Source organism: Schistocerca nitens, chromosome 3 (genome assembly GCF_023898315.1).
Source record: "Schistocerca nitens isolate TAMUIC-IGC-003100 chromosome 3, iqSchNite1.1, whole genome shotgun sequence".
Lineage (NCBI taxonomy): Eukaryota > Metazoa > Arthropoda > Insecta > Orthoptera > Acrididae > Schistocerca > Schistocerca nitens.
In genome coordinates this window covers 845,358,318-845,385,100 of record NC_064616.1, presented here as the reverse complement: position 1 = coordinate 845,385,100, position 26,783 = coordinate 845,358,318, and the positions used below count along the sequence as shown (strand labels likewise).

Sequence of the window (26,783 nt, the reverse complement as noted above, 5' to 3'; positions counted from 1 at the left end):
GTAGAATCCAGTTCAAAATTCATGGCATTGACCACAATCTTCATACATTATAGTCCTGTCTCCTATTTTCAGTGAGCCAGTTCCTTGCCATTTGCAGATAGGCACAGCAGAAAGACTGTCACAAATGTAGTTTTCGGCCTGTAAAATAAGTTAGATATATCAAGCATTTAAAAACAGAAAAAACGATTTTGTGCACTCAAAAACCTTCCAAATTAGTAGTACATGATAAATCTTTGTGAGTGATAGCTGTAGTTTTCTTCCCAACACAGGCTGTCTAAGGTACCACTTAAGAATGATGTCTGAAGTTTCCAGCTACCAGATTCCAATATTTTCTAAATATTACTTCCCTTTGCTCATCGGAATATTATCGTTACATTTGTACCTACACTGACAATTGTAGTCACAAAAATTTTTAGCCTCATGTAGCTTCATATTATGATCAATATAAGCCTGTCCTGTGTTCCCCAGGTTTGCTCTCTTATTAGACTTTCTTTCCTGGGCTGACGTTCAGGGGCCAGCAAGTGTCCAGTTTAATTACATTCTTCTTCTTCTTCTTCTTCTGTGTTACCTAAAATTAATGTATATTAAATCAAATTTTTTGTAAATTCAAAATAGAAAGACAGTTTTTATTTTAAATGTTATTGAAAAAGTAAACACAAAAAAACCTGAGTCACTCAGCTTCAGATTTATAAAATGTTAAAAATATAACTTTCCTGAGTAAGGCTCAGTGGTTTGATGCTCATTATTGGAAGGATTATAATCTCTGTCTTGATCAGAAATATGACCATCCCCAAACAGTGGTGCATAGCTGCTGCTACTACTAATAAAACTGCCGTTGTCATTATTGGTATCCACATGACTGTTTTCTTACTCAGGCATAGCACCTAGAAACAAATACTTTTCAAAAAAATTATGTATACACAATTTAATTGTTTGTGAGGTTACACTACTGACAGGTCTAAATTATATACATACTATTACTACTACTATTACTACTACTAACACTACTATTACTAAATAAATATAAATAAATAAGCAAATGTAAAAGGATTAGTATTTTACACACAAACTTAACAATAATTTGAAGGTTTGGTTGAACTTTGTACTACCATTCACTTTACATAAATCACATATTTACTTTCAACAGTAACTTCTATCGAAATCTGAAATATAACCAAACACAGCATTAAAAGAGCATTTGTCAGCTAGTTCTTTAACAGAGACAAAATGATGATTTTTTTTATAGCACTGATGTCTGCTTTCACTAATGGAATCATTTGTACTGTTCAGTCGTAAAAGGCTTGTAAAAATGGAAATAACCCTCTCGTGGATCCACATGTGACAAGACAATAGAATCATACAGATAGATAGATATCCAGTGATCACAGGCCCTGGAGACCACGTGCAGCTTCCACAAAATGCTTCCATTCCTGCCTGTTTTGTGCCTGGTTACTCCAGATGTCTTCAATCCCCAGGGCTACTAGGTCCTTCACCAGGTTGTCCATCCAGCACTGCCTTGGTCATCCAATGGGGTGTTTGGTTTTCCCTATAGTGCCATCTTCATCTGTCTTCCATCTGGCATACAGACTATGTGGCCCACCCACTGTACTGTTTTGCTCTTTATCTTGTGTAGGATAGTTAGTTGTTGTGTCAGAAGGTAGATGTCCTTGTTTTTCCTCCTCCTCCATTCTCCGTTATCTAAAAGTGGTGCCCATATCTTCCTCATTACTCTTCTTTCAAATGTTAATAGTTTTTCCTTTCCTCAATTAGTCATGCCCCATGTTTCTGAACTGTAAATTATTGCTGGGCCTATCACTGTGTCGTAGATTTTCCTTTATATGCATTTTTATGTTGTTGTCTGTGGTAAACCATGATCCCAAGTATTTGAAGTGGTGTACTCACTTGAACCTCTTGCCATCGATTTCAAGAAATTCTTCCTGCTCTTGCCTTCTTCCTAATTGAATGAACTTTGTTTTGTCTTGATTCACTTTGAGCCCTACCTTCTGTGCATAATTGTCCTTTTTCTGGTACATTCCTTTCAACTCATGCTTTGATTCACTTAGTAGTGCTATGGCATCTGCATATGCGAGACAACTGAAGTTACCGTATATCTGTACTCCAGCTCACTCCTGTTGCCTACACTCTTTTATTACTTTCTCTAAGATGACGTTGAACAGAACACATGCGAGAGCATCCCCTTGTCTGAGGCCTGTCTCAGTATCAACTGTTTCTGATGTGGCTCCTCGGAAACGTACTGCTGTCTTTGACCCTTCCACACAAGCTTGCACCATTCTCATTAGCTTCTCAGGGATTCTGAAGTCACACATTGCATTGTATAGGCTATTCCTATGAATGCTGTCATATGCATGTTGAAAATTGACTAACAGGTTATAGATATCTTTATCATATTCTCAGTGTTTTTCAAACAATTGTCTTAGTGTGAAAATGTGATCTATTGTCAATCGGTTTTGTCGAAAGCCAGCTTGGTACTCCTGTATGTTGTTCCCTATGAATGGTTGCAATTTTCTGAGGATAATTTTGGATAGTACCTTATACATTACCTTCAACAAGCTGATTCCTCTGTAGTTACCACATTCCATTTTGTTTCCCTTCTTCTATATTGGGTATATTATAGCCAATTTCCATTCTTCTGGCAGTGTCTCCTTCTCCCATATCAACTGGATCAGTTTATATATGTCTCTAAGTGTAAGCTCCCACCTCCCTCCTTGATTAATTCTGATATTATTCTGTCCTCCCCTGGGGATTTGTTGTTTCTGAGTCCTTTGATTGTGATCTTCATGTCTTCTTCACTAGTTTCTCATTCTTCATCATCTTTCCTTTCCTCCATGGTGTCTGCAGGTAACATCTCATCTGGGTCTGGGCAATTCAGCAGTTCTGAGAAGTATTCATTCCATCTCCTACAATTCTTTCCTTGTCATTTATCAAGTTGGTGTTCTTATCTCTAATGAAAAATGTTGGGCTCTGAAATCCATGTTTCTGATTTTTCATGTACTGGAAGAATTGCCTTGAATTCCTGTTTTGGCTCTCTGTGTCAACTTGTTCTAGCAAATTAGTTAGATACATTCTCTTCTCTGCTCTTAGGATTTGCTTTGTCTTCCTTCTGACGTTGATAAAATGTTCCCTTTTCTGCTCATTCCCTCTGTCAGCTAGTCACTTCTCCCTCGCCTTCCTTCTCTTTTCTGTAGCCTTCTGGCATGTCTCGTTGAACAATTTCCTCTTCTTCATTATCTTCTTTCTTCCCAATATATCCTCTGCTACACTTAGTACTGTGGACTTTATTTCTTTCCACTTCTCCTCCATCTTCTCTCTTGCTTCCAGGGTCTCCAGGACCTCAAAACAGTTTTTGATTTCTATAGCATATTGTTCTTTAGTGGCACTTTCTCATAGTTTCTCAACATTCGGATCAGGTTCTAGTGTCCCCTTCTTCTTATGCATGCATGTGAACATAAGTTTAAGCCTGCACACAATGAGGAAGTGGTCTGACGCACAGTCGGCTCCTCTACATGACCTGATGTTCATGACTCTATAGCTATAGTGCTGGTCCACCAAGATGTGATCTATCTGGTTGGTGGTTCTTCCATCCGGCGAGCACCATTTTCCCTTATGTATTCTCTTGAGTTCGAAGTAAGTCAAACTTACTCTCAGGTTCTTTGAGATAGCTAAGTTGATCATCCTCTGACCATTCTCATTGGTCTCATCATGCAAACTGTGCCTTCCTATAGTTGGTATGTAGAATTCCTCTTTTTCCTGCTTTTCCATTAAAATCTCCTAGCACTATCCTGATATTTCTAGTTGGTGTGCTCTCAATAGTTTGTTCTAGTTGGTCATAGAACTCGGCCTTTTCCTCATCTGTTTTATCCTCAGTCAGGGCATGAACATTGATGAATGTGATGTCTGACACTTGGTTTCCAAGTACTATGTAGGATATTCTCTTGTGAACAGCTTTGAATTCTTATCTGTATTTGCCACTTTGTTGTGTATTACAAAACCAGTGCTGAATTTGTGTTTATCTACACATCTGCCATACAATAGTGTGTATCCATCCTCTTTGTGAGTTCCCTCTCCTAGCTATCTTGTCTCTTGTACTGCCACCAGGTCCAGTTTATATTGGTTAATTTCTGATACCGTAATCTGGATGGTTCCTGGTCTATACAGGCTCTGAACATTCCAAGATCCAAAATTAAAATTGCTAAATTGTTTACCATTTTTCCTTTGCAGTTTTTGTATTCCATTGTATTCATCCATGTGTGAGGGGCCAGCCGGAGTGGCTGTGCGGTTCTGGGCGCTACAGTCTGGAACCGAGCGACCGCTATGGTCGCAGGTTCGAATCCCGCCTCGGGCATGGATGTGTGTGATGTCCTTCGGTTAGTTAGGTTTAATTAGTTCTAAGTTCTAGGCAACTGATGACCTCAGAAGTTAAGTCACATAGTGCTCAGAGCCATTTGAACCATGTCTGAGGGAAGTTTTTGCTTCATAACAAAGAGTTTTTTACAGGATTGGGTTGTTAGCCCAATGCCCAACCCTCCTCCTTTATCCAGGCTTGGGACTGGCAGTGGCTGTTGCACGGCAACTGACCCCAGGCGGAGTTGAGAATCATACAGAAGGTGCAAATTGATGATACACAGAACAACTGATGTGAGCAGTACAGACAAAAAGAGCATAGTGAGAGAGAGAGTGAGGGAGAGAGAGATAAACACACACAAACACACACACACACACACACACACACACACACACACACACACACACACAAATGCGCTAGTAGCAGGATACAGGCTCATAAATTATCATAAATTTTATAGGTTTTACAATGATTCTTGCTGTTTTACAGTTCTCATGTGTATCTACATTCCTACTCTATAAACACCTGTGAAGAGTATGGCAGAGGGTACTTTCTATTGTACCAGTTATTAGGGCTTCTTCCCACTGTAGATTCAAGTATAATGGCATGAGACCTTACAAAAACTATATGACTCATATGAGAAACTTTCCCTGTGCTGTTTTGAGATGGTGTTTTATTTTTGTACAACAATATTACAAAAGCATTTCAAATAGTAGTTACCAGTAAGTAGTGTGATAACCACTTGCTGGTCAAAACTGGTAACTGTCTTTTGAAATGCTTTTGTGATTGTTGTCACAAGAAAACAGAAGATCATCTCAGAACATCACGGAGTAGGCCTAAGTCTCTCATTGTGAGTCTTACAGTTTTTTTAATGCTACACACTGTTATACTTATTTCTATTTTGACAGAAATAGTGTATTCTGAATCTATGTTGTTTAATTCAGTGTTTTGTGATTATGGACAGTCTTTCCACACAGTAATTCTCTAGCCACCTTTCACTGAAAGGAAATACAGCTTATTTTGTATGGAAGAAAATGTTAATATATTTAGATATGTTAACTGTGGCTGACACAGTTCTGTATTTGCAATGTCTGTAATTACCTTTATTGCTTTGTTTTCTTCATAAACATGGCTTGTGTGCCACTAGTGTTACTGTTCTGTTTATGTAAGTTGGTGTTTCTGATTTCTGATAAAACACCATCTCAAAGCAGCACAGGGAAAGTTTCTCATATGAGTCATACTGTTATAATTGCTGTTACAACATTCCTTTATTATATTACTATAACAGGAAGTTAGTGTTATCCTTTCACAGGGTTTTATGACCATGATCATGTAACTAATGGATTTTAAGCTACTGGAAGTACTGTTTTCGTCTCCTAAATACATTACTATTTTATACTTGCAAATATAGGTGTAGACAGTGTTCAAAAAACTTTCAGCAATATATTGAAAAGTAAAAATGTAGCGAAGTCAGTAACAGGAAAGAAAGTTTTGCCATTAGGTAATTCTCATGCTAGAGGGCCAACTATTGCAGGATAAACTAGAATCAGAGTACCATCTCTCTCTCTCTCTCTCTCTCTCTCTCTCTCTCTCTCTCTCTTTCTTTCTTTCTTTTCAATGCTAATATCACTTTGTGAAGACTTCACCAAGGAAGACACTGTGGTAATAATGGGTAGTCAGGGCAATAGTATTGACAGAGATCCTGGTTATAATATAGTGTGTGATGCCAACATCAAGACGTATCAATGTTTATCTTGTAACTTTACTGAGAACCCATGACCAACCTCCTTTGAACTTGTCTGTCAGGAGAAAGAATTTGGAGTTGGAATGGCTTTTCATATCAGGTGCAGGGTCATATATTGGCATAGATCTTGTATTAGGCATGGTCTTCATCTCAACAGGAAAGGAAAGGGTAAATTGGCTAAGAAAATGGAAAAAAAAGTTAAGGAGGGCAGAGGGGAGGGGTAGGGGGGTGGAGGGAAGCCACTGTCATGAATGGTAAAATACCGGTGGGTACAAGATTCAGAACAGCGCCTTCTTTAGGGTAGGGAGGACAGAAAGAACCCAAGTGTTATGATTGATACAAATCTTCAGTTTGAGAAAGAAACCAAACAACATTAAGTCTGGTATATTGCATCAACACAAACAGCAGCTGGTTAAAAATTTTCAGCAATCAGCAGAAATTTTATTTCCACTCAATTTTATGTCTGTCAGTGTAAAATGTCAGCTACCATTATTGCTTCAAAATACTGAAAGACTAAGAAGTATCATTAATGAACTACTTATCTATGTTGATGAACTGGAGTCATCAAACCCAGTTGACATAATCTGTCTCTCTGAACATTATGTGACCGCTGTTATATATATGCTAAGTGCTACTGGATTTAAGTTAGTGTCTCAATTTTTGTACACCTGAAATGGAGAAAGGAGGAGTTGCCACATTCATTAAGAATTGTCATAAATTTAAGAGCACAGATATTCTTAAATTATGGCTAGAGCCTGTACAACAAAACCAGAATTGCTTAATAAACACATCATGATAGTAAGTCTATACTGAGCACCTGTAGGTGATTAAATATGTTCATAAAGCACTCTGAAGCTCTGCTGGCCTATTTAACATTGAAAAACGTAGAAATAAAGGTTGCTGGCAATTTTAATGTAAATTTTCTTGTGAACTCTTCCAGTAACACTATCAGTCAACCTAATTCCTACTGCAAACTTCCCAACTAGAATAGCTAATTGCTCAAAAACAGCCACTGATAATATTTTACCCAAAGGTCTAATAAACAAAATTATATTACAAAAACAATTTTCAATGGCCTCTAAAACTGTGATATCCAGTCTGTTTCGTTAAATGTTGATATTGAATAGGATATAAAATCCACTAAATCAGAATTCAAAAGGGAAGCCTGTAAGCCAAAAATTGATTATTTTAGGAAACTCCTCAAAGACATGAACTGGTGTGATGTATACACTGCTAATCACACAACTGAAAAGTACAACACTTTTTTTAACAATGTCTTTATTTTAAAACTGTTTTTCCTAAACCTACACCAGATTTGAACAAAGTTCACAAAGTGTCCACAGATTACTTGAAGAATAAAGGTGTCTTGTATGACAAAAAGAAACTACCTGTTACTAAGAAACAGCTCTGCTGTTGATGGTGTATCTACTTACAAAACATACTGCAAAATATTAAAGACAGCAATATGAACACCAAATCAAATGCATTACAAGAGAAAGATAGTCACATAAAATAACAAAATATATACAATATTGGATATAGTGCAGGAAGATACTGCCACAACCAGAGGTGATGAACAGATATCATTACTATTAAATGATACATTGGTAATAGATGTGTACTGTATTGAACAACTTTTCATAGCTAATCCTGAAAAGATGGGGTTGTCAGGTTCAATAGATGCTGCCACAGAATATATCAGATCAGTCATTATAAATAACTTCAGTAAGATATGGCCCTCACTGCACCAGTAGAACTAATGTCTACCATAAAGTCTTCAAAATAAAAAGAATTCTAGTGGTTATGATAAAATATCAACAAAATTAATTAAAGAGTGTACTGTTGAGTTTACAAACATTTTAAATTATATGTGTAACCAGTAATTTATTGGTGGAATGTTTCCTGAATGGCTGAAACATGCTGTAGTTAAGCTTATGCTTAAGAAAGGAGATGAAATTTTAGAAAAGGTAACATACAATCAGCTTCTTAATTATCTGACAACAAATAATGTATTGTCGAATTCATAGTTTGGATTTCTAAAGGGTTCTGATATTGATAAAGTATTCTACACATACAGCAAGAATGTACTTAATTCATTAGACAGTACATTACAAGCTACTAGTATATTTTTGATGTGTCAGAGACATTTGACTGTGTAAATGACACTATTTTTTAAAGTAAATTAGAATATCAAGGTGTTACAGAAAATGCTGCAAAATGGTTAAAATGCTATATCCCTGACAGGAAACAAAGGTTACCAATAGGAAAAAGATGTGTATTAAACTATCAGACATCATCCAACTAGGAACTAATTACATGTGGTGTCCCACAATGTTCCATCTTAGGGCCCTTACTTTTTATTGTGTACGTCAATACCTTTCATCAGTAAGGTTACCAGATGTCATTTTTTTTTGTTTGCAGAAGACACAAACAGTGTATTAAATGCCAAATCTAGTACAATCTTAGAAAGATCAGTTAATGAGATTTTCATGGACATAAATAATTTTTTGTCACTAAACTCTGAAAACACACCATATGTAGTTCGAAACTTGTAAAAGGTTTCCCACCAGTATTTGCCTAAATATGATAACAAGCAGATAGCAGAAGTTGACAAGTTTAAATTCTTTGGTTTACAGCTTGATATTAAATTCAACTGGGAGGAACATACCACAGGACTGCTATAGTGCCTAAACAAATTTCTGTTTGCAACACAAATTTTGTCAGATGTAGGTGATACAAAAATGAAAAAGGCTAGCATACTTTTCTTGCTTTTATTCCATAATGTCACATGAGATTATTTTTTGGTGTAGCTCATCCAGCCAAGTGGTGGGTATTAAAAGTCATCCTGTGGAACAATATTACTAGTTTTCTGTAAGCAAGTAATTTGGGAGACCACTCATGATGGAAATATGTTATAGTCACTTGTAGCAACAATGATTAATGGTACCTAAAACAAATGGAATGATTTACATGTTCACTAAGCTATAAAAAGAGGCAAAAGTGTTATATCTCAAAGAGGAACTGAAACCATTTATTTTTGGGTAGGAACTTGTAGAGGATATGTGGTTCAAGTTTAAAAAATAATTAATCATGCATTGGATAGACATGTGCCTAGTAGAACAGTTTGTGATGGGAGGGAACCTCCATAGTATAAATGAAAAATATTTGGCTGTTTAGAGGGCAATGCATGGACTTGGAAACAACTATTGAATCTTTATGAAAGAGCTTGCACAAAACCAAAAAGAATCAGGTCACACGTAGAGGCTGTCAGTGGCACCAAAGTTTGATAGAGTCCAGACACTCATGGGTGACAGGAACTGAAATTTAGAGTAGCAAAGTAAAATCATCAATGTTGACTTTAGTTTTCAAACATTCCTTTATTAAGGAGGATGCAAAAGTACTGCCCCGGTTTACTTCTCATACTACAGCAAAGATGAGTGATACAGATATTAATGTATGAAGTGCTGAGATAAATGGAAAATCTCTAAAACTGAACAAGGTTACAGTGTCTAGTGGAATCCCTTGTCAGATTCTGTACAGAATTTTCAGTTGATATAGTTTCCATTTTAACCGTAATATACCACACATTCCTTGAGTTATAAACTGTGTCCAGTGATTTGAAGTAAACACAAGCCACACTCATGTATAATGAGGAAGACAGAAAGATTAGGGTTTAATGTTCCATTTACATTGAGGCCACTTAGAGATGGAGCCCAAGCTCAGAATGTTTCAAGGATGGTGAAGGAATTTGGCCATGTCATTTTAAAGGGGCCTTACCAGCATTTGCCTGGAACGATTTAGGGAAATCGTGAAAAACCTAAGTCTGGATGGACAGACGTAGATTTTAAACATCATCCTCCTAAATGTGAGCCCAGTGTTCTAACAACTGTGCCACCTCATTTGATATCTGTAAGAAGGTTAGGAGAAGTGATCCACAAAACTACCATCTTAGCTCATTGAAGTCCATCTGTTTTATTCATGAAACATGTTCTGAGCTCAAATGTAAAGAGGTATTTTGAACAGAGTGACCTCCAAAGAGTTATTGCTATGGGGCAGCCACAACAGTACAAGCTCATTTTGAAAAATGAAGAAACCATAGGACAGTTGCTTAATTCACAATTTTTTGATGGTGTAGAGGTCTGGTTTCAGAACACTTATAGTTCCATCATCTGATGTAAAAAAATAAAATCACTTCATCTGAGGTATCCTCACATGTTGTCATGGAACAAAAGGTTCTGTGTAAAAAGGATAAAAGGGACAAAAATTCTATAACAACACAGGAGAACTATGTAATATTGCGTAATAAAAGATACCATTTATTCTGCAAAAACCTAAATACATAGTTTCAAGAAACAATATTAAGTGAATAATGTAAATATATTCACAAATCTCATGTTTATCATTTGCATAGGGACTGTGAAGACCAGATTAGACTAATTACAGCATGTACATAGGTTTTTAAGTAGTCATTCTTCCCATACTCCATACGAGGTTGGAAAAGAAAGAATTCGAGTAATGTTGTACCATGTTAAACATCCTATGTCATGCACTTCAGTGGTTTGCAGAATGTGTATGTAGATTATTACTATATTACTGTAAAATAGTTCATTTTTCTGCATAATCTACAATTAGCTTCTGCTCAAGAATGTATCTTTACCTTCATATTCAGAGGACAGTTAATGAAGGAGCAATTAATATACAAGAACTGTATAATCACATCCTTACAGGATCCTGCCAGAGTCAGTACGTTGGTTGATGGTTAATGGAAGAGCAAGTGACGCAAATGTCATAATTCAAAAAGCAGCAAAGCAGAATGGTGTGGACCTATCAGAGAAGGCCATCAAGAGGATGCAATTAGCGCAGGTAACAAAATGTATGTTGACATACACAGTATTTGCATTAATTATAAAATATTGCTGAAAAAAGAAAACTTGCTTCACACAATATAACAGTTACAAAACGTATTTTCAAAAATATGTGTGGTAAAGTTTTTATGTATCATTACACAAATTGAATAGAGTAACTTGTTTTGTTAGTGGCTGAGGAAACACACCATTCTTCCTGAGTAAAGCTCTGACTGGAATTTCTCCTCCTCCTAATCATTTAGCTATTTATCCTGAGAGAACTACAATCTACCACGTGAAAGGAAGCTCAGAGTTTAACATTTCATTAGTTTTCATATTCTTAAATGCATTTCACTTCCCTAAATATTTCATTTGTATGGAAATCAACTCTTCCAAAAATGAAAATGTCTTTGAAATCAGTTCATAGTCTTTTTACATGCATGTCTGGATGAACAGGAATTAATGACAATTAACAGTCATCCAAAACTAATTTGAAATAAATTTTCTGGATATAAATCCCTAGACATTAACTGTGTCAGATATAGATGTACTACCTATTAGAGGCATCTGAAAATTTGAGCTAGACCAGGACTTGAACCCATTTTTCCTGTTTATGATGAGTGACTGCCTCAATCACTTTGACTATCCATGCACACCTTCCAGACCAACCAAAACTTTCACATGTCACACTGTCTACATTCCTAAATGCAAGCAAATATTATATGATTGCACATGTGGGCACAAGATGATTCTCAATTCTTCATTGTCTCATTCTCACTGCTGTGAGGATACAAAGTAAAGATGTGAGCATTATGTGTTGAATGTAGGGTACTGTGGTATAAGGATGTAGACAGTGTGACATATGGAAGCTTATGCTGATCCAGGAGGCATGCACAGATAACCAAAGCTGTTAACGTGACAACTCATGCTAAGTGGGAAATCCAGGGTTGAGTCCCAATCTGGCACAAATTTTCAGACATCACTAATAGGTAGTACATCTATACCTAACACAGCTGATGCCTAGATTTCACATTCAGCAAATTTATTTTGAATCAGTTCATAGTCTCATTTCTTACTGTGATCTGGATTTCTGTTTGTGTGGAAAATGAACTACACTGTTACTAGCAAATCAACTGTTTCTTTGTCATTTTGTTAGCCCAGTCATCAGTAGCACCACTGCATAAAACACATGCTTGGAGAGAAAGGTAATGATGTGCTTCCTAGGTTTATTCTAGATTTTCCATTTGAAAATTATCATATACAACAAAATTTGTCTTCATGTCAACAACCTTGTATCTACTTGCCTCTTACCACAATAGGACTGCTCAATCTAAAGTGTCTAACCAGATATTCATTCAAGTTGAAATGAATGAAGCATGGGATCTCTTAACATCAAGTAAGAAGGGACAAAGTATGCCAGCTTAGGTGCTGGACAGGTGGCATGAATGCCATTTATCAGCTTCCATAGTCTAAAAGCACCTCAGACTGCGATGTGCATGTGAATCATAACACTGTGGTGCTGAATACAAAACTGTAATGGTTCATGATGAATTCCATTTCCACATGTCCTGTAGTGATGGCTATATAAACGCTACTGAGATGCCAGAAATCTGGCTGCAGTTGCCACTGTTGAATGGCATAGTGGACAAAGGCTTGATGTGATGGTTTGGGTACTATTGGATACACATTGTGATCTCAGCTATGATGTATACACTGAGGTCACAAAAGTCATGGGACAGCAATATGCACTTATACAGATGGTGGTAGTATCATGTTCATTAGGTATGAAAGGGAAGTGCATTTGTACTCAAATGATTCATCTGAAAAGGTTTCCGACGTGATTATGGCCACCCAACCGAATTAAGAGACTTTGAATGTGGAATGCTAGGTGGAGCCAGATGCTTGGGAAATTCCATTTTGAAAATCATTAGGTAATTCAATATTCCAAGATGCACAGTGTCAAGAGTGTGTCGATAATATCAAATTTAAGGCATTAGCTTTCCCCATGATGGACAACACAGTGGTCAACGGCCTTGACTTAATAACTGAGAGCAACAGCATTTGCATAGAGTTGTCAGTGCTGATAGACAAGTGATACTGGATGAAATAACCACAGAAATCAATGTGGGATGTACAACAAATGTATCTCTTAGGACAGTATGGTGAAATTTGGCATTAATGGTCTATGGCAGCAGATGACCAATGTGAATGCCTTTACTAACAGTTTGACATCATCTACAGTGCCTCTCTTGGGCTCATGACAGTTTTGGTTTGACGCCAAAAGACGGGGAAACTGTGGCCTGGTCAGATGAGTCCCAATTTAAGTCAGTAGGAGTTGATGGTGTGGTTTAAGTGTGGCATACACCCCATAAAGCCAAGGACCCAAGTTGTCAACAAGGCTCAGTGGTAGCTGGTCGTGGCTCCATAATGGTGTGGGCTGCATTTATACAGTATGGACTAGGTCCCCTGGTCCAACTCAATTGATCATTGACTGGAAATGCTTATGTTCGACTGTTTGGAGTGCTATTCATGGACTTAATGTTCCCAGACAACATTGGAACTTTTATGGATGACAATGCACCATGTTGCCAGGCCACAATTGTTTGCATTCTGGATAATTTGAGCAAATGATTTCATCAGCCAGGTCACCCAAAATGAACCCCATCAAACATGTATGGGACATAATCAAAAGGTCAGTTTGTGTGCACAAAATCCTGCACTGGCAACGATTTCAAAATTATGGGTGACTACAGAGGCAGCATGGCTCACCATTTCTGCAGGGAACTTCCAACGAGTTGTTGAGTCCATGCCATGTTGCACTGTGCAAAAGAAGAACTGACATGATATTAGGAGGTATCCCATGACTTTTGTCACCTCAGTGTAGGAGGACACCCGAATAGTAAATGCCATGTCAGGAAGATTTTAGAGCTTGAGAGTACTGCACCTTTGTCAGGCAACACCAAATGTTATATCTCAGTGGGACAGTGCCAAACCATATGCAGCAAGAAATATGTAAATCTTCTTCAAAAGAATTTGGTGGAAAAGCCTCCCGGACCTGCATACTAGCTTAAAATATCACCCTTTGAACACGCCTGAGAAATAATTGACCTTAAACTTGTTCATCACTGCCCTCTAGCAACCATATTGATTCTTTGTAGGTGCATCTACAAATCCCATTCAGGGAGATTTCCCAACACCTTCTTAGGCTCCCTTTGATTTGCAACTGCAGCATTTAGAAACTCTGAAGCTGCATGTATGGTATTTACACCATGTTGCATTTTTAGTCAGAGATGACATTCGGCTCTGTAATCTTAATCATTTGTATATTATCATGTATGGCTCCCTAATCTTTTGCATGAAGTATGTTTCAGTCACAAACATTAGTGAGTTATAATATACACTGCCCAATAAAGAAAAATTGAAGCACTGTGAAGGAAAGTAGGAAACAGAATGGCACTTCATGAGTTGTGAGGGTATGTGATGTTATTTCAGTGATTATACAACCTAGTCAAATTTAGAACTTGGTAGTATGAGCCCACTTATCAGTAAGATGTTGCTCCTCCTCTGGCCTGCATGCATGCACCAATTTGGTTGGGAAAGGTGTCATGAAGTCGTCTCCTGAGGCAAGATGACCCACAACTGTTCTAACTAGTTCCTGAGATCCTGGGTGTTGACACTGGGACAGCTGGTCCCACACATGTTCTACCAGGACAGATCTGGGATCTTGCTGGCCACAGGAGTACTTCAGCATCACATGATGTTTGAGAATGAGAATTTTCCTGTTGAAAAACGATACCATGATACTGTCTCATGAGAAGTAGCATGTGAGGGCACAAAATGTTTGTGATGTATTGTTGTTTGATCAGAGTTCCCTCAATCACTGCCAGCCATGACGTGAAATCACACCCAATGGCTCCCCACATCATGATGCCTGGAGTAACACCACTGTGCCTCTCCAAAGCATTGAAAGAATAAACCCGCACCTGAGGTTGCCACCGTACTCACCAACAATAGTCGTCCAGGGTGTTGCAGGAACAAAATTTATTTGCTGAACACAATGTGATGCTATTTGTCAGCAGTCCTTGCTTCCTGATCATTGAAACACTCCAAACACAGCAGTTTGTGTTGTGTTGTTAACAGCATCCTATGTATGGGATGGTGATTTCCTAGTTCAGCTGCTGCTAATCTCTGACCAGTGGCGTGATAAGACACAGAATGTTGCAGAAAGTCCATTACTTGTTCACAGATGGCAGATACAGATGTGTAGGGATTACATTATGCTCAGTGCACAATACAGCAATCCTTCCTTGTGGTGGTCAGAACCTCAATGACAAGTATGTCTGCACACACATTCCATGCAGTCCAACTCTGAGCCACTTTTACTTCTGAATACCCCATGAATCTCAATGTTCCATGATTCAATCAGTGAGCCAAATACAGACACACACAGAGTCATCTTTCAAACCCTGCCATGTGCTGATAATGTTGTCCCAGATGAGTTCGTAGCATCTCCTTGTTATTCGCAGTGATCACTCAGCATTAACATTTTTCATGCCCCTTATACAACCTACCAGGCCTGATAGCAACCCTAAACATGAACAAAACTGATGCATTCACATGGTTGTTCTGTCTGTCACAAACAATTACATATCCACTGATGGTGTATACATATGCAAAGTTACATTGGCATCCAACCACGTCGTCCTGGTACTTCACCTTTTTTTTGTCAGGTAGTACATTATGGCAGTCTGAGTGAATAATGACATACACAAGAATCAAATAAAATTTCTGAAATCTAGTAATGTGAGAAGTAGATCTCTGTAAATGTATTCTTCTGCTTTCTTTCTCTCTTATTCATTTTATTTGCCTCAGTTAAGAGTTGTACCTACAGTACCTGCTATCACAGTTTTATATCAAATATATGTTTGATGTTTTGTAAGCAAACATAATACACTGTCATTCACTAATAAAGGTGAACTAATAGTGACACAAACTGAGGTATTGTATGGCCATCCTTTGACTCCTCCCAGCTCAAAATAATACAATAATTGATTCAGTCAATGACAATAATGGGATTCTTGAAACTGGCTCCTTCGAACAGGACTTATTTCAATACGTCATCCTATAGTTTTCTTATTAAACTGTAGATTTTCAGATTATACTTTCATATTTAACCATCAATTCATGAAAACAGTAATTAAGAACAGTAGAAACAGTTTGATCTGATCTTGCCCCATCATGATCAGCATATCCAGAATTGAAAAAAATTGTATGTAGATTGAAACTTCACAAAAGTTTTTGGTATAATTTGAAACATACTATTTCAGAAAACAGCACCAGTCCACGATGACATCCATGGATCAGATAGCACTGATGACAGCTGCAAAACTGGAAAACTAGATGCTATTGTGCAAGTGATGCACTCCTCCACACTTATGGTGCGCTTGTTTGTCTGCTGTTTCTGCTGGTTAGTTTCTTGCCAAGTTAGTATTAGATTAATGATTCAACAGAATTAGAAATATGCTTAAAATGGAAAATACAGGATGGATTGTAATAATATGTTTCATGCTCTGTAGTCACACATGTAATTGAAATGCTTGAACTGATACCAAATGTGAACTTAAGATGTTTTAACAGCATGCATTCAATAAATTATTGTAAGCAGTATGTATCCTGCATTGTAATGCAAACTTGCATGTTGATTAATTTTCACTTTACAAACTGTAGGCATAATGAGTCTGTGACTTATGAAGAATACTACAATCAAAGGCTCTTCTCAGGTGTTCTATAAATATTAATTTTTTGTCCTGTGCTATATAGGTAGAAACACAGTTTATGATTAGTTACGTTAGTGGTCACAAGGAGACCAGCAGAACAAAACAGGCAGCTGTGGTGGTGGTTGACAATAGAGATCATGAGGTGAATTAATGACCAACATAAATCTAGAGTGTACATGAGTCTTCTAATCATATACCACATCCCAAGGAAAATACTCCCAATGATGGTTGTTGTCGACTTCCTGCCAACACCTAACACTAGGGTGGAGGATGTAATAGTAAAAGGCAAGCCGATGGCCTGGCTGGTCCCTGGCACAGTTGTGGGTGGCACTCCTAGCTGGCAGTGGTGGGAAATGGGGGAGCGATACATCACAGTGTGGATGGAGCTGATTCTGTTGCTGGACCAGCTGCAACTGGCTGCCCTCAGCCTGAAACACTTGCCTCCCCCTGTTGATGATAAGTGCTGTCCTGAAGTCTGCTGTCATCCACAGTTTGTACATATGCATCTTAAATGTCCTGACCATTCAGCCAGATTTTGAACTGGATGCAGGATGGAAAGGAGCAGTGGTCCAGGTGGAGGTTACACTAACAAAATTCCTGAAACATGATGCCCTGAAATGAGGGCTGTTGTCAGAAACCAGAGTGGAAGGGGCCCTCTCTATCACAAATATGATGGGGAGGATGTGGATAGTAGTTGTCATAGTAGTTGTAGCCATCCAGATGACATACGGAAAACTAAAGACTGTGTCAACAACAAGCAATCACATTGTGCCATAGACTGGACCAATGAAATCAATATGCACCCTTTGCCATTGCTGGTTAGGACATGGTCAAGGGTTGAATAGCTGCACTGTGGCAGACTAGTTGTGGATGGAGGCATGAAAGTTCCAGAAAGCGTCTTCAATGGTGGTGTCAACCCCAGGCCAATGCACACGACACACTATTCCCTTCATCTGCACATTCCCCAATGTGTAGTCTCGAGGACCTCCAATATGAAGAAGCAGAGCATAGGTTGAACTACAACCCCCACATTCATCATCTGTAGCCAGCAAAATGACCCTCTTGGTCATGTTGAGCCTGCTCTGCAAAGAAAAATGGGTGGGCCATTCTGGGTTGGTGTCTTTAGACAAATGCTCTGGCCACCCTCACCATACAGAAGACAACAACTTCTCACTACTTCATGTGCTATAATTGGAAATCTGTCAAAGGTATGCCACTGGTTTGCATCTAAGGCAAAACACAGTGCCTCATGCCTATAAAATTTGGCATATGGACACACAGCAACCAGGAAAGTGTTTCTGCATTGGAGTACTGCATTTTGGACCAATGATGGCTCTCAGAGGTATAAATACTAAGGAACAATGCCTAACATTGCAACCACTGTGCTGTTTTACCAGGAAGTTGTGAGTGGGGGCCAGGCAACCAAATAAGAAACTTGTGATAAGTGATCAGGCAAAACTTTGCACCATAAAGGAACACGTAAAACTTTTGAATGCCATATATGATAACCAATGCCTCCTTTCAATTTCTGGATCATCCCTCTATGCCACATTTCATGTTTTAGATCCAAATGCAATGGGCTGTTCTGTACTGCCAGAGTATGTGTGGGATAGCATGGTGCCCATTCCACAACCTGATGCATCAGTGCCAAGTGTCAAATGTATGCCAGGATGGAATGCAGCTAAAAAAGTGGCCAAGCTAATGCTCATTTTAAGTTGCATGAAAAACTTCTGTCACACCTCTGACCACACAAATTTAACATTTCTTTTATGCAGCTGATTAAGTGGATAGGAAATGTGGGCCATATTTGAAATAAACTAGGTGTAATAATTTACTTTGCCTAGAAACAACTGTACTTCTTTGAGGTTCTTAGGGGCCAGTAATTCAATGCAGCCACATGAGCATGCGTCAGGGTGAGCCCATCGTGACATGATATACGACCCAATTACTTGACACTTGGAGCAAAGGAACGAAATTTGTTGAGGTGACAGCACAGACCATTGGCTTGAAGCTCTCAAACATCATCTGGAGATTGTGCAGATGCTGCTCCTGGATGACCCTGGTAATTAAGAAATCATCCAAACAATTAACACTGTTGGGAATACCTTGGATGAGTTCCTCGAGGTATCTCTGAAACGTCACGGGAGCACTTCCAACCCCAAATGGCAGTCTGTTATAATGATTCATGCCAGATAGCATATCAAGCATAAAAAGCTGATTTGTCTGAACACCTAGGTGTCACCAAGATCAATCTTTGCAATATATTGGACCCCAGCCAATTTAGCTGACAATTTCTTGTGTCAAGGGAGTGGATAAAGATCAACATTTGTTTGAACATTAACAATAGACAGAAAATCAACACAAATACAGAGTGAATGATAGGTTTCTGAACCATGACCATGGGCGTAGCCCATCAGCTACATGATACTGATGAGCAAACACCTACATTTTGCAGCCTAACTAGTTTTGCTTTAACTTGCTCATGAATGGTGAAAGGCACCAGACGAGCCTTACAAGACTTAGGCACTGCCAACTGTGTTACTGAAATGTGGGCCTGGAACTTTGTTGCACAATGTATAGTAGGTTCAAACAGCTGCTTGAATTGTGTGCACAACACACAAAGTTCTGTGAATGGGATCACAGGTGGGGAAAAAAAAAAAAAAAAAAAAAAAAAAAAACTGGTCCTGAATTCACAAACCAAAAAGCACAAAACTTTCTAAACCAAAAATGTTAAAATTGACTACAAGCAAGGTTAGCTGCTGAGAGACATTTCTATAAGCTTGGACAATGATCTGACCCAAAAAGGGGACTGACTGGCCATTGTACATCACCACTTTGCACTGAGGGGACTGCAGCTGCAGGGAGCCAATGCACCAGTATGTGTCTTCATTAATCAGAGGCATGGCCACGCCAGTGTGCAACTGGAAATCTGCAGACGTCCCATGAATGTCCAGTTGCAACATGAGATGCTGCATTTTGCCTGTTGCTCTCCCAGGCATCATCAAGGTAGCATGCAGCATGCTGAAGGCCAAAGTTGTTGATGTTTGCCACCCAAGATAGACACTCATGAGGTGCCCTTGTTTGTGGCATGCAAAACAGATGGGCTGTGATCTGGACACAATTTGATGGCATAAATGTTTCTGGACCCTGTTAACAACAGAGAGGAAGAAACTGAATGAGTTTCTGCTCACTTGGGGACTCACCAACAGTCAACAAAGTGCTTCCATTTGTGTGCATCTATCAATGATGAGTGTAAGGAATTGATAACTACTGCACTAACTTCTGAATTCCATGTTACTTAACTATCAGATGAATGGGTGCTCAGATGATGATACTGACTAGAAGTCAACAATTGATAGTGGAGCACTGACCACTGTGTCCAAGCGGTTCTAGGCGCTTCAGTTCAGAACCGTGCTGCTGCTATGGTCACAGGTTCAAATCCTGCCTCGGGCATGGATGTGTGTGATGTCCTTAGGTTAGTTAGGTTTAAGTAGTTCTAAGTCTAGGGGACTGATGACCTCAGATGTTAAGTCCCATAGTGCTTAGAGCCATTTGAATTTGATAGTGGAGCACAAGACCAACTAAGACTACTAACAACATCACCACCCATGGAACTGTGAAACAGAGTTTGTACTAACACAGTTACTTCACGAGCCTTGGAAATTTTTAACACCTCCCTGATGGTGAGATCAGATACCTCTGAAGCTTTTATACTAATGTCTTGATCTGAGTCAAGACAGATAATAATATCACAGATTAAGGAGTTTGTATTTAATGTGTGACACTGCTTACAGGAAAAGTCATAGGTGCATGCCAAGCCTTGTAAGTTAGCAGCCCATGTTGCATAGGACTGTTTATCTTGCTGACCACATCGGTTAAATCTCATCATAGCCATGATGACGTGAGTTTGGTCACCATAACAGTCAGTCAGCAAACCACAAACATCAGAAAAAGTCAAACTACTGGACTCAGAGAGTGGGTGTAATTCTTGCACCACTTCGTGCAGTTTAGTACTAGGGGGCAGTAAGATCATGTACTGATGCCCAAGATCAGTTATTTGATTTGCCTTGCAGTGCACAACAATACAATGTAATTAGATCTGCCTACCCTTGTTTGCCTTGTCAAAGCAAGTGAAGGGCAGAAGGGGAGGTGAGCCCACCACAGCTGCCAACTACTGTGGGTTTTGCAGAAGCTGTAATAGCTATATCTGCTGCTGCTGGTGGAGTCCCAATTTTCTGTCCTACTCTGTGTAGGTAGAAACACAGTTTACATTTATTCACACTAGTGGTAATGAGGAGACCAGTGAAATGAAACAGGCAGTTCTGGTGGTGACTGTGAAAGGAGATCACAAGGTGAATTAAAAACCAACACAAGTCCAGAGCATATATGAGTCATCTTTTCACAGTCTAGGGAAAAGTCCAAATCACAAAATGTTAATCAAGCAAGGTAAAAATACTCTGCTATCCAATGGCATGTACATAATACTTCAGTGACTAGTGAGAGACTGACTGAAATTGCCAGGCTGCAGTATATCTGTAAACAGTTATTAAAGAGCAGCACCACCTCACACACTTGCCACAACAGCCATGCTCCATGAGGACAAGAGCCATGGCTGTCATCTGGAGCCCATGTATGTCTGACATGTTATTTCTGTCAATACTTGGTTGAGACAGGGAACCCAAATAACCCCCAGATACTTTAATTAAAAGTATAGAACATTCATATTCTACCTAGACTGAATGCAAATAATCCAGTGTCCTGAATTTGATTGAAGATATCTGCCATTGTCAGTAAAGCTGCAAGACAACATCAGGTGCTATGCTTGTGAAACAGGGTGCTTCATGATTTTTACTAATTTTTTTTTATTAAATTTTAATAATTTTACTTCAATATTATTCCACTTGTTACATACATCTAACAAAGAAGGCACTGCTGCTGTACCATCTCTGTGTAGGCTCCAAAAACTGTTCTACACATCACATACTGTGTGATCTTAAGATTTTCTGGTGATTCAACTGTTGTATTACTCTCAGGTGACAGACAGATGCAGTCATTTTTGAAACATATGTTAATGGCGTACCTTGCTGTCATCTTCAGGTGGTAGCTGTAGAATAAGCATCTTTACTACTTTGCACCTCCTTTGTACTCTTGGGGATCCATAGACCAGGTGCCTTCCATACTCCATTCAAATGCAGTAACGTATACATTGAGCAGACTGTACAGACAGATGAAAAAAAGGTGCCACCCCTTCCCCTGCTACTTGATTGCACACCACATTGGGTGGAGTGGTGGGGAGATGCAATCTCCAAATGCTGGGTGTGAGCTCCATCCCCAAGTGCTTTTGCTTCTCTCCTTGAATGCATAAGTCATTCTCGGCCCATGATGTGACTTCAGTTGTCTGAGAGCTGGGTCCCACATTTTACTGAAGGTGAAGCTACTGTCACCAATGATCAGGCTTTGGGCCACTCATATCATGATGGCCTCCTTTAAAACACAATAGCAAAATTACAAGATCTGTCTCAGCACTTCTATTTGTTTGGATTTCATTGGGCCCCTGTAACTACGCAGTGTTCCACAGCTGCAGGTTTTGTAAGCTGTTAAGTTTGGTGTTTCTATTGTGTTCCTGGCACAGAAGATACAGGCTCAGCAATATAACACAATGAAGAGGATAAAACAATGGCATATCTATCATATGCTGACAGAATATGAAACAAAATCAGCAGAATTAATGGCTCGGTGTAACATCAAATGTCTTTTCTGTCCACTTCCAGAAACACATGGACTATCAGGTACAGTGAAAGATGACTTAGGGCTCCACAGACCAGATGTCCTCCTTACCCCATGCAAATGTAGGAAGGTATACATTGGGCAGACTGTGCAGACAGATAAAGAAAGGTGCCAGGAGCACAAGAGATACACCAGTCACATCCAACCCACAAAACATTTTGCTGCAGAACACTGCACAGCTATAGAGGACTAGATGAAATATGAACCAACTGAAGAGCTAAGACAGACCTAGTCATTTTAGGATTGTTTTTTAAAAGACACTGTCAAGATATGAGTTTCCAACAGCATGCTCAATAAGATAGTGGCTTCGTCATCAGTAAAGCGTCGTGCCCAGAACTCAGCTGACTAAAGTCACAACATCAGCCAAGAGCTACATCCACATTTAGTGGGGACACAGAAGCACTGAGTAACATGAGTTTGTTCCCACAATTTGGTGATCATGTTCCCCCCACCACTCACCCTGACACTGTGTGCGGACAGGTAGTGGGGGAAGCTGTGCGGAGTGATAAGAGTATAAACGAAGCACAATGTGGCAAAGATGCTCATTCTCCACGTGTCACATGAAGATTACAGCAAGGAACATTGTCAAAATATCATATTTTGAAAACAGCTGCACCCACTTGGGCACCCAAGAGCAATACGAACGGCACACGATGTTGCTCCATCTCATTTTAAGCCATGTACATGCATCTAAAAATACTATTTCTTTCAGTATAGTGGTTGTCTAATTTTATATGGAGAGCTTAAATACATTATGTTATTACTTAAATGTGGAACTTTACAATAGAGATATAGATACGCTATATTTCCAGAAACAAAACTACCAGTAGCACTTATGTTTCAGGGGTACCAACATGTTTGTGTTCTATGGGCTGTCACTGTATTCGGTGGCAATGGCAGGCAACAAGTATCTCAACTTTATGTTGGTGAGCTTGATTGAATTGCCAGGCTGTCTAGCTGCATACTATGCACTGGAGCGTATGGGTCGACGTGTCACACTCAGCACCTCTTTCCTGCTTGCAGCTGTTGCTTGTCTTGCCTTCACAGTCGTTCCTCCAGGTCAGTACTTAAACACAAAATTATTACTAGAATGATAACTACACAGAACATATTTTTCTCTTGGTATTAGTATCAACACCACAAACCTTACAGAAGTCAGCTGGTAGCTATTCCGTATAACTTGTTTTGATTTCTTCTCTTAGTATCTTAGCCTCAATTTATAAATTGTAATGTTCCTGGACACACTGGAAGGTTTCAGATTGATTATATAATGGACCTGTAAAGTTGACAGAACCAGAGGTTTTTGGAAGTTTCAGAAGGAGCATTAGGCAATGATTTACTGAAACAGGAGTAAAGAATATAGTGGAAGATGAATGGGTAGCAATTAGAGATGAAATAGTGAAGGCATCAGAGGATCAAATAAGTAAAAAGACATGGTCTCATGGAAATCTCCTATAGCTGCTGTGTATTATTTTTTTAGCTGGGAGTAATAAGCCTTCTCATTGTTTAGCTCAGCTCTTTGAATTATACTCACTCAGTTCAGATTAGCTGAGAACATTTTGCATATCAGTGCAAATGTTTACAGCAAGCAGTACCTATAGTGACATTTATAACACATAAGAAAGGTCCCATATTCTAGAATTAAAATCTGTAGCTAAGAATGTATGTTGATCAGCACTAGTTGTGATTAGTTTTAAGTACGTTTTAGGTAATTAAATTACATACAAGTAGCCTCCAATGGCCACTTCTGCCTGTTAATGTATTATTTAACTCATTTCACATCCCTCTCTCCTTCATGATGGGATTTTCCTTGTGATACCAGTGAGTAATTTGCTAGCAGCTGCTGCACAGTTTTCCTGAATAGATATTTATCATCTAAAGGACACTGATTTGGCTTCAGTCTAATTATAGCTGCATGCATATTTTGTAGCAGTGTTTCCAAATTATTTTATATCAGGTTCTGTTGTTTATTGTGATATTTGACATTTATGGAAGGAGTCCCAGACCATAAGGGCGCTCAACAACGTTTGTGGATGATGTTTCTGTATGTTATTAATGTCTAACATCAACTTCGGGTTTTAATACTGTTGTAAGAATAATCAAAAATAAGATGATAATTAGCTGAAATATAATGACTAGTACTATCTCACTATGTTATGAATGTTCCAATTGACATACACCAGGCAATAAAAATGTTACTCATTTAACATTTCGGTATATTTATGAGTGAATAAAATTCAAAGCCATTGAAATAGCACAGTGTAATGAATGAAACTGTAATGCCAATAATATTTCCCTAATTTACTATAGAAGAACCACTTTTATTTCAAATAATACAGTCCATTTACTACAGAAAATTGCTTCAACAATGCTTCTCAGTAAGTAACATGAGATCTAACACCTTAGTGGTTTTCAAAATTCATTGACTAATAACAACAGAATTTACGTGCTGACATCTATTTTTATTGTTGAACAACAATGTTGTTGTTGCTGTTGTTGCTGTTGTTGTTGTTGTGGTCTTCAGTCCAGAGTCTGGTTTGATGCAGCTCTCCATGCTACTCTGTCCTGTGCAAGCTTCTTCATCTCCCAGTAACTACTGCAACCTACATCCTTCTGAATCTGCTTAGTGTTTTCATCTCTTGGTCTTCCTCTATGACTTCTACCCTCCACACTACCCTCCAATACTAAATTGGTGATCCCTTGATGCCTCAGAACATGTCCTACCAACTGATCCCTTCTTCTAATCAAGTTGTGCCACAAATTTCTCTTATCCCCAATTATATTCAATACCTGCTCTTTAGTTATGTGATCTACCCATCTAATCTTCAGTATTCTTCTGTAGCACCACATTTCAAAAGCTTCTATTCTCTTCTTGTCCAAACTATTTATCATCCATGTTTCACTTCCATACATGGCTACACTCCATACAAATACTTCCAGAAACGACTTCCTGACTCTTAAATGTATAATCAATGTTAACCAATTTCTCTTCTTCAGAAACACCTTCCTTGTCATTACCAGTCTACATTTTATATCCTCTCTACTTTGACCATCACCAGTTATTTTGCTCCCCAAATAGCAAAACTTATTTACTACTTCAAATGTCTCATTTCCTAATCTAATTCCCTCAGCATCACTCGATTTAATTCGACTACATTCCATTATCCTTGTTTTGCTTTTGTTGATGTTCATCTTATATCCTCCTTTCAAGACACTGTCCATTCTGTTCAACTGCTCTTCCAAATCCTTTGCTGTCTCTGACAGAATTACAATGTCATTCATGAACCTCAAAGTTTTTATTTCTTCATCATGGATTTTAATTCCTACTCCAAATTTTTCTTTTGTTTCCTTTACTGCTTGCTCAATATACAGATTGAATAACATCAGGGATAGGCTACAACCCTGTCTCACTCCCTTTCCAACCACTGCTTCCCTTTCATGCCCCTCGACTCTTATAACTGCCATCTGGTTTCTGTACAAATTGTGAGTAGCCTTTCGCTCCCTGTATTTACCCCTGACACCTTCAGAATTTGAAAGAGTATTCCAGTCAACATTGTCAAAAGCTTTCTCTAAATCTACAAATGTTAGAAATGTAGATTTGCCTTTCCTTAATCTATCTTCTAAGATAAGTTGTAGGGTCAGTATTGCCTCATGTGTTCCAATATTTCTACAGAATCCAAACTGATGCTCCCCGAGGTTGGCTTCTACAAGTTTTTCCATTCATCTGTTAAGAATTCGCATTAGTATTTTGCAGCCGTGACTTATTAAACTGATAGTTCAGAATTTTCACATCTGTCAACGTGTGCTTTCTTTGGAAGAACACTATCTACCCTGTAATGGGTACCAACTGACACAGTGCAACTTACTCTGTCAGTATATGTGCATATGTGTGCAAATTATAATTAGTAGGTAAACAGCAACTGAATGCTAAAAATGGCAATGGAAATAACTCTTTCTATTAATTGACAGATATACAGTGTTATTCTAAATGATGGACCCATTTTCAAAAATTCATATGTATTCAAATACAAATACAGAATGAAAAAGGTTTATACTAATGAAAAGAGGAAGTATCAAAGTTTTTGGTGGGTGGCAGTGGGCGGGCAGTGATGGTTCCAGAAGCAGCTGGTAGAGTTCACACAGCAATAGGGCTGTCATTCCATTTCACTGTCAGTTGTGAGTGAGATGACAATTGTGGAGCACAAGGTTTTTTGCGTTTTTGAGTTCATGAAAAATGAGTCACAAATTGCAGTGCAGTGGGTATTTTA

General features: G+C 38.6%; 1 protein-coding gene across 3 annotated transcripts in view; it reads left to right on the top strand.

Annotated features, from left to right (window-relative positions):
* The window catches only part of LOC126249785 (organic cation transporter protein-like), a 263,258-nt gene that overhangs the window by 213,997 nt on the left and 22,478 nt on the right, over positions 1-26,783 (top strand). For all 3 annotated transcript variants that reach the window (XM_049951468.1, XM_049951469.1, XM_049951470.1), the window contains exons 7-9: positions 10,835-10,970; positions 16,279-16,418; positions 23,360-23,574. In XM_049951468.1, the coding sequence (XP_049807425.1) occupies positions 10,835-10,970; positions 16,279-16,418; positions 23,360-23,574 (491 nt within the window). The remainder of the gene's footprint in view (positions 1-10,834; positions 10,971-16,278; positions 16,419-23,359; positions 23,575-26,783) is intronic.